Below are 14,760 nucleotides of genomic sequence, written 5' to 3'. Positions count from 1 at the left end.
GTTGCATCTCCCACAGTGTGAGTTAAGCCCACAATATGGGGAAAATGGATGGTCTTCTGCACCCCATAACATGAGAACATGCAGGCTTACATGGTGACATGTTTCCACTGCTGTGGTGCTGGTTAGAAAATCACTTTCTCTAAGAGTTCCAGGAATGGTGTCGCTCATGGTGGCTCATGCCTGTGATCATAGCACTTGGGAGGCTAGGACTGGAAGATCCCTTGAGCTCAGGAGTTCAAGACTTGTCTGAGCAACAGTAAAACCCCATCTCCATAAAAAATAAAAAAAATAGAGTTCTAGGAATGGACGCTGCTTAGTAAATGTGAATTATGTGGCTATGTTGCAGACCGGGTACCCCTATGAACAATGACAACCGCAAAAATGGGACATGCATGCAATGCAACTCCCCATGTTCGGGCCATAGGTGGTCTGTAGGGGGTTCCTGCCGAGGCAGAACTTTCCAGATGTTTGGGTTGAGACTAACAAATGGAAAGGGGAAGACGGGGACAGATGCAGAGATGATAATAATGAAACCTGTTACCTTCTCGGCACACTTTTTAATGACCGTGGCCAGTTCTGAGACCACGAGGTCAACACACTTCAAACTTGGCTCTTTGAGTTTTACAATCTGTTTTTTCACAATGGCTTCAAAGGCCATGTCGGGGGTGAAGAGCCCCGTCCTGGGTCATGCGGAGGGTGAGACGAGGCAGAAAGACACCCAGAGACAGTGCAGGCCACACACACAGGACAGGAGACAGAGAGAGAAGAAACAAGAGTCAGCTGTTAGTCCATGCACAGAGGAACCTGTGCCCGCATTTGCCCCAGAAGCTACTTCGGATCAAAGAGATCTGGGGACTGGGGGTGGGTTTAGACCAGGGTTTAATCATAGAAGCACTAGGCATGGTTGCCATTATATGCATAGCCAAGGTGTGGATACACATGGATACATGGATTTGCGTGTCTGTGACAGTGGGGTCTGGGATGACAAACTCTAACCTATCTGGGCATTTTCCCTCCCTCCCTCTTCCAATTGAAGAAGCTTAAGAAGCAAATGTGGGCTTTTTCAGACTGAGAAGAGAGGGATCAAGCGGAGATTCCCCTGGCACCCAGAACGCTGGGGACAATGGCCACGCAAGCACAGATTGCCCACTGGGAGGCACTTCAGCTGCTTAGCCAAAGCATGATGCCCTAGAAAACATGCCCGGGGAGCCCTGGTATGCGGGGAGCATGGGGTGTCCTGCTGAGTGGAAGCGGTTGCTCACTGAGGGGTCACTGAGGCACTGTGCTCAACCCAGGATGGGCTGTCCCAGGGGACAGCACAGGGTGCAGGGAGCTGGTGTGGGCACATAGAGCCAGCCAGCCTTGTCAAGTAGGCACTGGAGCACTCATTATGCTGTTCATGTTTGAGACTTTCCTAGCACCACAGAACACAGAAGTCGCTGGCTCTGGGGAAGCCTGGAGGAGGCTGGGCGTTTGTCAAGAAAGGGAGATGGCCAGGGAAGTTTAGGGAGCTTGGCCTTCAGCAGCTGACATGGAATCCCTTTCTGCTTCCCAGAAGGCAGCAAAGCAACAGCCCAGTGAACCCCAATTCGATCAGACACATGCTAGGCTTGGTATCAGGGTCCCAGGGAGACTTGTCCACCAGCATGGCCAGTCTTGGAGGCATGGAAAACCATGGTTGGGCCCAGACTGCTAAGCTCCTATCACAGCCTCTGGCTAGAGGCCACATTCATGGACACAGAAGCGATCTTGGGGACAGGGGGCGGTGTGTGTGGCAAATGGCACTAGTGGGATGGATGCAACACAGGGAACCTGATACCAAACCCCCATACCCCCATTTCCACAAGGCCAGGAGTCACCCTGCCAAGAGTGCAATACCTTACTGGTACACTGCCTAACTGTACTGATTAGCTCCTGGATTACCAGGTCAACACATTTCAGGCAGGGCTCTTTCAGCTTGACGACCTGCTTTTTCACAATGGCCTCGAATGCCAAGTCCGGGGTGAAGAGCCCGGTCCTGAAACCGTCCATACCCGGGGGCAGGGGAGATAAGTCAGAGAGAAACAAATCACGGTCAGCAATTTCCTGGACACTGGCCAGGTCCCCGATGAAGAACGAAGATCATACCACATCTGGGAGTTGGATGCTGAAGTCTTCTGCTGGGAAGCCCCCACTGTGACCCAAGGACCCCATGGCAGTGAAGGTCTAGGCAACTGGAGTGACTACCTTTATTAGATTATATAGGGGACCAACAGGCTCACAGGGGACCCATGATAACAAATGCTTCCTACCATCTAACTTAGTTCTGCACACCCACTTCCCCCACTGCAAGGCAAATCTATAGTGAGCTTTCATAGTTGACCATGGACCTATGGCTCAGTAGGAACCAAGCCATGTTTAACCAGAAGTCAATGGATAGCCGGGTGACTGGTGACAGACCCACACAAGACTAAAACACATCTGCCCTCAAGTGCCCTCGGAGACTCGTAGGGAGGGGCTTACAGGTACTGAAAACCACCCAAGGTTCCTCTAAAGGCCTCAGCTTAGGGCAAACAGAGGTTTAGAGGACCAACTGGCTGGGGGTGGTACTACAGAGGGGAAGGCAACATGGCACCTCTCCCTGTGGAACTTGCCTGACTCCGTGGATATTCTTAATTGCATAGCTAATCTCCCGCCTCAAGTCCTTCTCATCGAATTCCATCTGTAAAGAGACAAACAAAATCCATACAAGGAGATACCTGGGGAGCCCCCATCAGAGTGTGCACATGGAAAATGTTACCTCCTATAAGCAATTGTATCCATAAGACATAATATTTAACTCACCAAAATTAAAAATATATATATTTAATAAAACCCAGTATCAGCAAGGATTCTGTAAAACCAACAAGCTCACTGTGTTGGTGGGAACATGAATTCACATAAACTTTCTTATGCGCTACTTGGAAGCATGTATCAAGGACTTCAAAAATCACAGCTACACTGTCATGTAGTAGTTCAAATGCTCTAGAAATTTATCGTGGAGACATTGATCTAGCTACAAGACCAGAACTACATATAAATGTTAAAAAAAAAAACCAAAACAATGTGAATACAGGGTCAGGTGTGGTGGCTCATACCTGTAATCCTACAGCCCTGGGAGGCTAAGGTTAGAGATCTCCAGAGGCCAGGAGTTTGAGGCTACAGTAAGTTATGATCGTTGGAAAAACAGCACTCCAGCCTAGTCCAGAATGAGATCCTAGGCCGAGTGTAGTGGCTCACACCTGTAATCCTAGAACTCTGGGAGGTCGAGGCGAGTGGATTGCCTGAGCTCACAAGTTCAAGATCAGTCTAAGCCAGAGCGAGACCTCATTTCTAAAAATAGCTCGGCACGGTGGCTCACACCTGTAATCCCAGCACTTGGGAAATGAAGGCAGGTGGACTGCCTGACCTTACAGGTTTGAGACCAGCCTGAGCCAGAGTGAGACCTTGTCTCTAAAAATAGCTGGGTGTTGTGTAGGTGCCTTTATTCCAAGCTATTTGGGAGGCTGAGGCAAGAGAAATGCTTAAGCCAAAGTGTTTGAGGTTACTGTGAGATACAATGCCACAGCTCTCTACCAAGAGTGACAAAGTAAGACTTTGTCTCAAACAAAGAAAAAAAAGCCTAGATACATATGGACGATTTCACACACAAAGACCAGCTTTATGCTATGTTGCATGCACTGGCCCCATATTCTGCTACATTTTACTCCTTCAACAACATGCTAGGGAGATTTTCCCGTGTGAGTTTACCTATATTTTCTATGTATTCTACAAAGATTGCATATTGGTATTTGTCAAAGGAGAAAACAGGAACTGACATACTGTTCTGCACAGAATGTCTCATCTGCCTGCCCTGAGAAAAAAGCCCAAAGGGAAAGCTTCTGTAGGACTTAACCTGCCCATAGCAGGCTTGGGCCGAGAGGCAGGAACTCAAGACATTGTGGCTGGGAGGAGGCTCAGCTGGAGGCCAGCAGAAGAGTGCCTGACTACAGAGGGAAGGCCCTAGGAATTATACCTTCACCAGCTCAAAGGGAAAGCGCTCATGGAAGATGCGATTGATCCGGGCACCCCCGGAGAGCTCCAGTGTGTCCACTTGGTCTCCTGACCCCTCAATCCTCTTCTCAAAGTCCACCCCAAACTGCTGGACCATCCTATGAGGAAGAAGAAGACCAAAGCTGAAGATTTGACATAGTCTGGAGTAACACTCCAATTTAAACCATGGCTTACTTTTTATTTTTTAAGACACAGGGTCTCCCTCTGTGACCCTAGCTAGAATGCAGTGGCATAATACTCTCTCACTCCTAAGTTCGAAAAAATCCTACTGCCTCAGCCTTCTGAGTACCTGGGACTACAGGTGCCTGGCCCATGCCCAGCCAAAATTTTAATTTTTTTTTTTTTTTAAGAGAGATAGGGTCTTGCTATGTTACGTAGGGTGGTCTTGAACTCCTGGCCTAAAGTGCCGGCCTTAATCATTCCCAAATTCGTGATCTACTTAAGTATTCTGGGGCATTTTTCCTAGTGAGGAGTTGCTACAAAACAACTGCTCCTAGCTGGGCCTATAACTTCTGGTCTGCAGTTCTTAGAAGAGAACACTTTAGCTCTGATGGACAGACATGGGGAATGACAGCATACTGGTAAAGAAAGGGACTGTCCCTCCATACCCTACAGGAGCAGTTGCAAGCTGCCTGGACCCACAGCAGCTTTTTTGCACATAGGAAGCAGAGAGTGTGCAAACATGCTTTATTTCTGGGAGGGAGAGACACAAAGGCCAATGTTAATGTTGCACCCTGATCAGGGACCTCGAATCGTGGGCCAACCATGGCCAAAGTTGTAAAAGGCAAACCACTGAACAAATGACATATGACAGATAGACAAGTGGTTCGAACAAGGATGGAGACTTTGGCCACTTGCCAACATCTACAGGACCAAGGAGATAACACACAAAGCACATAAATGTGCCAGTCTCCTGGGGTCCTGAATGTGACTCTGGAGTCCAGCCTAAGCTGCACTCACAGAGCATTCAGTACAAGTGCAGTGAGCTGACTAGTAAATGTGACCTTATTTGGAAACCAAGGCCAAGGCAGATGTAATTTATCCAGAGGAGGTCACATGGGAATAGGGTGGGTCCTTACTCCACTATGACTAATGTCCTCATTGGGACACGCCTAAGTCAAAGCACCCTATGAAGATGAAGGCAGAGACTGGGAACGCCAATGACTGCAGGCCAATCTCCGGAAGCTCTCAGAAGGAATGAACCTGGCAACACCTCCATGTTGGACTTTTAGCTTCCAGAAATGGAAGACTATAATGTATTTGTTCAAGCTGCCCAGTCTGTGATACTTGATTATGGCAGCCCTAGCAAACTCACATGCTAATAAACAGGGCAGACAAGACAGACATGAATGACATGCAGTCATTAGAGACACATAGTTGTGGAATGTATAGCTGCAGCTGCATGACTGGGGAACTTAAGATTCCTGCTCCAAATTCTAGAAGCATAGAGTCCCAAGGAGTAAAACAAAAAGCCAGGGGAGAAGAGGTAGTCAGAAAAAAGCGCCCAATCACCTCTGCCTGAGGAAAGATTCTGCTAGTCTTTTAAATGACTGGGTCCTATTCATAGGATAGAGTTTGTAGGTAATGAAACATTCTAAAAATTAGCTGGGGGTTGTGGTGGGTGCCTGTAGCCCCAGCTCCTTGGGAGGCTGATGCAAGAGGATCACTTTAGCCCAGGAGTTTAAGGCTACAGTGAACTATGATCAGACTGCTCCACTGTAGCCCAGGTAAAAGAGCAAGACCCTCCCTCTATAAAATGGGGGGGAGGGCTAGTGGGGTAGAAGGCAATTCTAAAGCAGGAAGGCCCAGCCCTCACCAGGGACTGCAGAGAATGGCAATGTTATCTCCACTGTGATGTCAAAACTCCCTAGGCAGTACTGTGCACAGCACTGCTCATGTAATGTCCTACACTGTAGAACTGAGGACCATATTCTCTTGAGAGTGTTTCCCGGCTGGTCCTGCCTGAGAGTTCATGAGCAGCATTTTTATTTCAGTTTTTCCCAATGGCCTTATAAGATAATAGCTATTGCCACCCTCAATTCATGGATGCAGAAAGTAAGGCTCCAAGAGGTGTGGTTACTGGCCCAAAATCCTCGAGTAGGTCTGAGTTCAGCAACACTTCTTCCTGGCCAGCAGACTGACTCCCCTTGCAAAAGGCCAGCATCTGCTTGGTAGGAAGCTTTTCAGAATGCACTGGAGGGGCCAAGCACAGTGGTTCACACCTTTAATCCCAGCACTTTGGGAGGCCAAGGCAGGTGGATTGATTGAGCTCACAAGTTCGAGACCAGCCTGAGCAAGAGAGAATCTCAGTCTCTATTAAAAATGAAAAACTGAGGCAAGAGGATTGCTTGAGCCCAAGAGTTGAGGTTCTGTGAGCTATGATGCCACAGTACTCTACCCAGAGCCACAAAGTAAGACTCCATCCTAAAAAAAAAAAAATGCAGGTTTTTCTGGGCACACAGGCATTCTCATCAGCAAGCCCACTAGCAAGCACTGCTGTGTGGACAGAGCAGGCCAATGGCAGGGCAATGATAGCCACAATGGGGCAGTGCCCATGGGAAGAATCTCACGCAAGGAGCCATTGAACATATAAGCTGCTCTCGATCAAGCCCTTTCCCTGGGATAGTATTTAGCCACTGAATACCTACATATTTCCTTACTTATTTTCTGTCCCTTTTCTCCCTACTCCCTGAGCACTCTGTGAGGACAGCCACTGCAGGACCATCTTCTTTTGAGGGTGTTTCCTGGCTGGTCCTGCCTGGTCCAGCACTTAGCACAAGGCCTGGTCCACAAGAGGCTCCAGACAAATGTTTATTGAATGAATGGGTGAGTGACGACTGTGGCCCAGGCTAGGGAAACCAGTGGCTGGGTGGAAGCAAAGAGGAGGCCTGGACCCCAGGCTTGGGGGGAAGGGAAGAGGCACACGTACTGCAACAGGGCTTTGGTTTTGCGGGTGGGGTCATCAGGCCGGAAGTTCTTGTACTCCTCTACCTCCTTCTCCAGGGACAGCAGCTGGCTCTGCAGCTTGCTGCGCAGGGCTGGCAGCGACTCCCGGATGTGGTTGGTCAGTTGCTGCGGGAGAGAGGCCAGAGATGAGAGTGTGCCATGGGCAGGAGGCCACAAAAGGCCAGGCCCACTCCTGCAGAAACAATGCCACCCAGAGCCCAACACACATCCTGGAGAAAGCAATGGAACAGCCAGCTACAGATACACATGCACCAGGGACAGGGTGAGGTGGCATGGTGCTGGCCTCAAGAGTGAGACACCACAAAGAGCACAGGGGGCCATGTTGGGCACTGGGCAAATCAGACAGTGTGATCACACAATGCAGGATGTGCTGCTCCTAGCAAGGACCAGGCAGCCAGACACATCTGGTAATCTAGAACAGTACTCATTAAGCAGCACTCAGAAAAAAGCCCAGGAAGCCATTGTAGGGTTCATAGATGGAAGAACTGATGGACAGGGGTTGGTTCAGGTCTATCTAGACCATGGGACACTGGACCCACATGAACACACAGGGACAGGCCCTAGACACCCACGATGGAAAGATCTCCCTGAGAAGGTGCAAAATGCACAGAGGATGGGCTCTCTTCTGTACAAGGAAAGGAGAGAGTAAGAATATATTTCCATAGTGGCTGCATTTGCAACAACACAGAGTTGAGAAATTCAAAGGAAACTAATGTGAACAGCTTCATGCAGCAGACAGTCTGAAAGAAGACTGCACCCTACTCGCTTATTGCTCAATTGCTCTACTTTTGCACAATGAGAATCTGGTCATTGTTCACACATTTTATTTATTTGCTTTTCCTTCCTAATCCTGGAACAGATTAGATTTTTTTATTTCAATTTTTTGTTCTTTCTAAAAATTTTGTTCACAACCAGGCACAGTGGCTCACACCTGTAATCCCAGCACTCGAGGTAGGTGGATTACAGGAGCTCAGAAATTGGAGACCAGCCTGAGCAAGCGCAAGACCTCTCCTCTAAAAATTAGCCAGGTGTCATGGCAGGCACCTGTAGTCTCAGCTATGTGGGAGGCTAAGGCAAGAGGATCTCTTGAGCCCGAGAGTTGAGGTTACTGTAAGCTATGATGCCATGGCATTTTACTGAGGGTGACAAAGTGTGACTTTGTCTCACAAAAAAAAAAAAAAAAAAAAAAAAAAATTTATTCATGAGCAGCACCTGTGGCTCAAAGGAGTAGGGCACCGGTCCCACATACGGGAGGTGGTAGGTTCAAAATTGGCCCCAGCCAAAAAATGCAAAAAAAAAAAAACAAAACATTCGTGGATCGATGGGCACTTGGGCTTTTTCCATGACTTAGCAATTATGAATTGGGCTGCAATAAACATTCTGGTACAAATATCTTTGTTATGTTGTGATTTTTGGTCTTCTGGGTATATGCCCAGCAGAGGAATTACAGGATTGAATGGCAGATCTATTTTTAGATCTCTGAGTGTTCTCCATATATCTTTCCAAAAGGAATGTATTAATTTGCATTCCCACCAGCAGTGCAGAAGTGATCCCTTTTCTCCACATCTACGCCAACATCTCTAGTCTTGAGATTTTGTGATATAGGCTAGTCTCACTGGAGTTAGACGATATCTCAAAGTAGTTTTGATTTGCATTTCTCTGATGATTAAAGATGATGAGCATTTTTTCATATGTCTGAAGGCCGTGCGCCTGTCCCATTGATCCACGAATGGATTAATAAATTGTGGTATATGTATACCATGGAATATTATGCAACCTTAAAGAAAGATGGAGACTTTACCTCTTTCATGTTTACATGGATGGAGCTGGAACATATTCTTCTTAGTAAAGTATCTCAAGAATGGAAGAAAAAGAACCCAGTGTACTCAGCCCTACTATGAAACTAATTTGGGGCTCTCACATGAAAGCTATAACCCAGTTACAACCTAACAATAGGGGGAAGTAGGAAAGGGAGGGGAGGGAGGGGGGTGGTGAGTAGAGGGAGGGGGATTGGTGGGATCTAACCTGTGGTGCATCTTACAGGGGTATTTGCGAAACTTGGTAAATGTAGAATGTAAATGTTTTGGCACAGTAAGTGAGATAATGCCAGGAAGGCTATGTTAACCATTGTGATGAAAATGTGTCAAATGGTCTATAAAGTGAGTATATGATGCCCCATGATCATATCAATGTATACAGTTATGATTTAATAAAAAAAAACAAAACAGAAAAAACAAAACAAAACAAAACAAAAAAAAACATTTATTCACTGTTTTTTTAAAAACGCCCAGAGAGCAGGGAGTGAGAGAAGGGAAAATGGTGGGAAAGAGAACAAGAATGAGTGAATGGCATGTCATTCTAAAGAAAGAGTACTCGCCTGTTGACGACTAATTTTAAAAGGAGTCAGGAAAGAACGAAAAGATAGAGAATGATCCCCAAGATATACTGCTAGAGGCCAAGTGCAGTAGTTCACCCTGCAATCCCAGCACTCTGGGAGGCCATGGCAGGAAGATTTCTTGTGGTCAGGAGTTTGAAACCAACGTGAGTAACAGTGAGACCCTGTGTCTTTTAAAAATAGAAAACATTAGTCAGGCATTGTGGCAGGCACCTGTAGTCCCAGATACTTGGGAGGGTGAGGCAAGAAGATGGCTCATGGCTCGGCACCTGTAGTACAGTGGGTATGGCACCAGCCACATACACCAAGGCTGGTGGGTTCAAACCTGGCCCAGGCCAGCTAAACAACAATGACAATTGCAACAAAAAATAGCCGGGTGTGGTGCCTGTGGCTCAAAGGGGTAGGGCATCAGCCCCATATGCTGGAGCTGGCAGGTTCAAACCCAGCCCTGGCCAAAAACTGCAAAAAAAAAGAAAAAATAGCCGGGCATTGTGGTGGGTGCCTGTAGTCCCAGCTACTTGGGAGGCTGAGGCAAAAGAATCACTTACGCCCAAGAGTTTGAGGTTGCTGTGAGCTGTGACACCCCGACACTCTACCTAGGGCTACATAGTAAGACACTATCTCAAAAAAAAAAAAAAAAAGACTCAAATTCAGTAGTTTGAGGTTGTGGAGACATAAGATGATGACACTGCACTCTAGCTGCAGCAACAGAGACACTGTCTCAAAAAAAAAAAAAAAGGGATCACATTGCTAGAGAAGAAATCAGATATGGGACAGGTGGCAAGATGTTATTGCTAAGGAAGGGAGAAGGAAGGGAGGGAGAAAGGGAAAGACAGAGGGAGGAACAGAACAGGGAAGGAAAAAGGAAATGAAGAAAAAGAAAGGAAAAAAAGACCAAAAGGAAGAGAAAAGAATTAAAGAAGAAAAAAAGAGATGGAGGGAGACATGGTAGCAAGAGGGCTATACAGACATGTCTGCCTCTCCAGGCCCTGAGTGTCACTAGGAGAAAACCCAGAGAAGTGGTACAATGCCACCTCTGGGCAAGGGAGTCCCCATCATGGAAAGTGGGCAAAGGGGACATTCACTAGATTTTGGCTTGTGTTTTTTTCATTATTACAGAAAAAAGAGAAAAAAATGAATGAAAACAAAAGGCATAAAATCAGCTGATGCATGAAAAATGAAAAAGTTTGGTAGCTATCTGTCCCACACAGAAAGGTATTTACAAAATGTCCATTGAGCTAGAAAATAGACATGAAGTAAGCATCAGTGGCATGGGGCTGTTGGGGTCACCTTTGGGTGTAGGCACCCCTCTTGGTGGGGGCACAGGTTTTAAAGGGTAGGGGCTTGTGCCAATGTGCCTCTAGTCTGCTACAGCATCCAAGAGCGTTCAACTCATCGGCAATGAAGGGGACAGGCCATGGCTGGCCTAGGATGTGACTGAGTTTGAAGAAGCCAACCCCAGCCAGGCTCCCAAGAGGTCAGCTTGACTTCTTGCCTACAACCCCACAAGAGGCACCCACCACCTGCAGGCAGGTTTTACTTCCTTCCCCACCCCTGTTTCTAGAAGCCTCAGGTTCCTCTTCTGGAGGTCCTTCCCAGAGACACTGACTTCCCTCTTTACACCCCTGGGTGGCCTCTTTTAGGTGTTTCCTGTTCTGTGTCAGCTCTCTTCACAGCCTCCACTTCTACTCATTACCTGACTGTGGCTAGTTTTGAACCTATCCTCTCACTAAAAATATGCCTTCCAAAAGCAGAGGGCCCTGCTTTGATGCCACTAATTTCTCCCCAGCCCGTGAATGAAGCAATGACTCTAGGAATGTCACTAAGGCCCTCCAGCCAATCCAGAAGCCATCAGAAAGCAAAGAAGAGGAATATCTCAACCCTAGTATTGCTACTTGGAAGGGCAACTCAGGCTGGGGAAGCCAGGATGGCGGCTAAGGATGGATATACCTGTGAGGTATACTGCTACCTAAGCCTGTAGCAGGGATTTCACAGGGATCAAACAGAGGAATCTGTACATGTGCAACACAGTGATACCACGAACTTCAGCCTTTTGTTGACAAGGAAAATTAGAAACCTGCCTGCAAGGCCGTGTGTGGGGGCGCATGCCTGTAATCCTAGCACTCTGGGAGGCTGGGGCAGGTGAATTGCTTCACCTTAGGTGTTCGAGACCAGTCTGAGCAAGAGCGAGACCCTGTCTCTAAAAATAGCCGAATGTTGGACCCCGTCTTTAAAAATAGCCAGACATTGTGGCAAGCACCTATAGTCACAGCTAGTTGGGAGGCTAAGGCAAGAGGATCACTTGAACCTAAGAGTTTGAAGTTGCTATGAGCTATGATGATGCCACAGCACTCTACCCACGGTGACAAAGTGAGACTCTATCCTAAAGGAAACAAAAAAAGAGAAAGAAATCTGGGGGCGGTGCCTGTGGCTCAGTGAGTAGGGCGCCAGCCCCATAAACTGAGGGTGGCGAGTTTAAACCCGGCCCCGGCCAAACTGCAACAAAAAATAGCCAGGCATTGTGGTGGGTGCCTGTAGTCCCAGCTACTCGGGAGGCTGAGGCAAGAGAATAGCCTAAACCCAAGAGCTGGAGGTTTCTGTGAGCTGTGATGCCACAGCACTCTACTGACTGCAATAGAGTGAGACTCTGTCTCAAAAAAAAAGAAAGAAAGAAAGGAAAAGAAAGAAAGAAATCTGCCTTCAAAAGAGATGGGTTGAGCAGTCCAGGGTCCATGTGTTCAGGGACTGCTATGCAGCTACAGAAGACAGTGAGAAAGGACCCTGTGCTGCAGAGACTGTGTTTCAGAAGATGTTCTGAGCAAAAAAAAAAAAAAAAGAGGTGGAGGCAGCTCGGTACCTATAACTCAGCAGCTAGACGCTGGCAACATACACTGGGGCTGGTGGGTTCAAACCTGGCCTGGGCCAGTTAACAACAATGACATCTGCAACAAAAAAATAGCTGGGCATTGTGGTGGCTGCCTATAGTCCCAGCTACTTGGGAAGCTAAGGCAAGAGAATCCCTTAAGCCCAAGAGCTTGAGGTTGCTGTCAGCTTTGACACCACGGCACTCTACCAAGGGCGACTTAGTGAGACTCTGTCTCAAAAAAAAGGAAAGAAAAAGAGGTAGAGGTGTCCACGACTATGTCATCATTTATGGTAAAAAGGGGGGAAATACGTGTATAGGTCTCGGGCAAGATAAGGACAGTAATGACAGTAGTGCCTACTGGTGGGGAACTGGGTGGGGAGCGTAAGGGGCGCATCACTGTACATCTGTTTAGAATGAACACAACCCCTATTAACTCACACAGAATATGTGCTGGGCACTGAAAAGGCACCAGCCCTAAGGGAAGGACAGTGATAATTCTCCATTGATGGATAAGAGGTCAGGCTGGGCTCAGGGTCCTCCCACATAGCTACTATCTGGTGATGCCCGCCTTGGTTCAACCCAGATGTTCGTCCCTTGGGTCACCAACTGCTGGAATTCCATACATGCGTCTGAGTAAGTGACTAAGTAATGGGAATAATAAATAAAATCATAATAATAAACCAGGCAGAGTGGCTCACACCTATAATCCCAGCAACTTGGGTGGCTGAGATGGGAAGATACAATGATGCCAGGAGTTAGAGACAAAGCTAGGCAAAATAACAAGACCTCTTCTCTAAAGAAAATAGGGAAAACTTAGCTGGGCATGGTGGTGTACACCTATAGTCCCAGGTACTTGGGAGACTGAGGCAGACAGATCACATAAGCCCAGGAGATCGAGGTTGTAGTGAGCTATGATCGTGCCACTGCACTCTTTGGACTCTATCCTGGGCAATAGGGTGAGAATATGTATTTAAAAAGTAAAACAGGGTGGCACCTGTGGCTCAGTCGGTAGGGTGCCGGCCCCATATACCGAGGGTGGCGGGTTCAAACCCGGCTCCCGGCTGAACTGCAACCAAAAAATAGCTGGGCGTTGTGGCGGGTGCCTGTAGTCCCAGCTACTCAGGAGGCTGAGGCAAGAGAATTGCTTAAGCCCAGGAGTTGGAGGTTGCTGTGAGCTGTGTGATGCCACGGCACTCTACCGTGGGCCATAAAGTGAGACGCTGTCTCTACAAAAAAAATAAAAGTAAAACAAAATCACAGTAATAGTAACAGTGATGATTATTAATATTAGCAGGACCAATGTACTGAACCATCCATTTGTCACCAGGCCCTGAATCAAATGCATTTATTACAGCAGAAATAAACATGTACTGAACCCATTTTGCTAAAATGCTATACTAGCCTCAGGCAAATGCCAATTTGAATCATAGCTCTTCAGCACTGCACAGTCTGTGCCACTGCACATGGCAGCCCAAAACCTTTGCCATACCTGATTGAGGGACTTCTGCAAATGTGGGGTACCCATGCGGTCGGCTATGTGCCGGTAGGCCGGATGGGAGAGGAAGAATTTTCTCTCAGCCCCCAGTGCTGCACGGATATCCTTCTTGCCCTCAATGTCCTTCTGGCTGCGGTTCACCACACCAATGTAGCCTGTGGGGGAAGGGGAGTCAGGGAAAGGGCAATGCCATGTGGACCAAGTACACTGGCACGGGACTGGATAAATACAGTTGTAGGAAACAATCCTCATAGGAAAGAGTCACTCATAGATTGGGTCATAATGTGTTATACAGGAAGAATGCAGTGGATACAAATACAGCAAAAGCAGTCCCCAAAAACCAAGGTATGTGCCTAGAGGAAAAAGAGGTCATAACCAGCCTATGCAATGAGAAAATCTTTATAGAAGATGGAAGTCTACAAGCTGAGCTTCAAAGACAAGTAAGAAAAAAAATCTCAAAAACAAAAGCAATGGTGAACAGCTGAATTTGCCAAAAGCTACATCAAAACCCACTATTGCACTTGTCTTTGTGTTTAGCAGGCCTGGGATGGGTTCAAATCTGCCCGCCTTGATGTACGTGGCCAGTGCCCTAACCACTGAACAATAGGTGTCGAGCCTCAAGGGATCCACTTGATTCAGCTTCCTGAGGAGCTGGAACTACAGGTACCTGTCACAGCACTTGGTTAGTTTTTTTCTACTTTTAGTAGAGACAGGGGTCTCACTCTTGCTCAGGCTGGTCTTGAACTCCTGAGCTCAAGCAATGCACCAGCCTCAGCCTACCAGAGTGAGGAGCCACTGTGTGTGAGCCACCACGCGCAGCTAAAATATTTAAGTATTTTAGAAATAAACTAAATAAGAACACTTAGGATGGGTGGCACCTGTGGCTCACTGGGTAGGGCGCTGGCCCCATATACCAGATTCGACCTGGCCTCTGCCAAACTGCAACAACAACAAAAATAGCCAGAC

The 14,760-nt window shown here is 47.4% G+C and overlaps 1 protein-coding gene across 13 annotated transcripts in view; it reads right to left on the bottom strand.

The window, feature by feature from the left end:
* DNM2 (dynamin 2) overlaps positions 1–14,760 on the bottom strand; it is a 95,462-nt gene that overhangs the window by 26,155 nt on the left and 54,547 nt on the right. For 8 of the 13 annotated variants that reach the window (XM_053583252.1, XM_053583247.1, XM_053583258.1 and 5 more), the window contains exons 6-10: positions 13,789–13,949; positions 7,001–7,143; positions 4,034–4,169; positions 2,634–2,701; positions 1,879–2,017 (exon numbers count right to left, since the gene is read on the bottom strand). In XM_053583252.1, coding sequence (XP_053439227.1) covers positions 1,879–2,017; positions 2,634–2,701; positions 4,034–4,169; positions 7,001–7,143; positions 13,789–13,949 — 647 coding nt within the window. Of the gene's footprint in view, positions 1–541; positions 681–1,878; positions 2,018–2,633; positions 2,702–4,033; positions 4,170–7,000; positions 7,144–13,788; positions 13,950–14,760 lie in introns of all 13 variants that reach the window. The other 5 variants (XM_053583254.1, XM_053583257.1, XM_053583246.1 and 2 more) reach the window with 1 other exon arrangement.

This window comes from Nycticebus coucang, chromosome 3 (assembly GCF_027406575.1).
Source record: "Nycticebus coucang isolate mNycCou1 chromosome 3, mNycCou1.pri, whole genome shotgun sequence".
Classification (NCBI taxonomy): Eukaryota; Metazoa; Chordata; class Mammalia; order Primates; family Lorisidae; genus Nycticebus; species Nycticebus coucang.
This window is presented reverse-complemented; position numbering and strand designations above follow the sequence as displayed.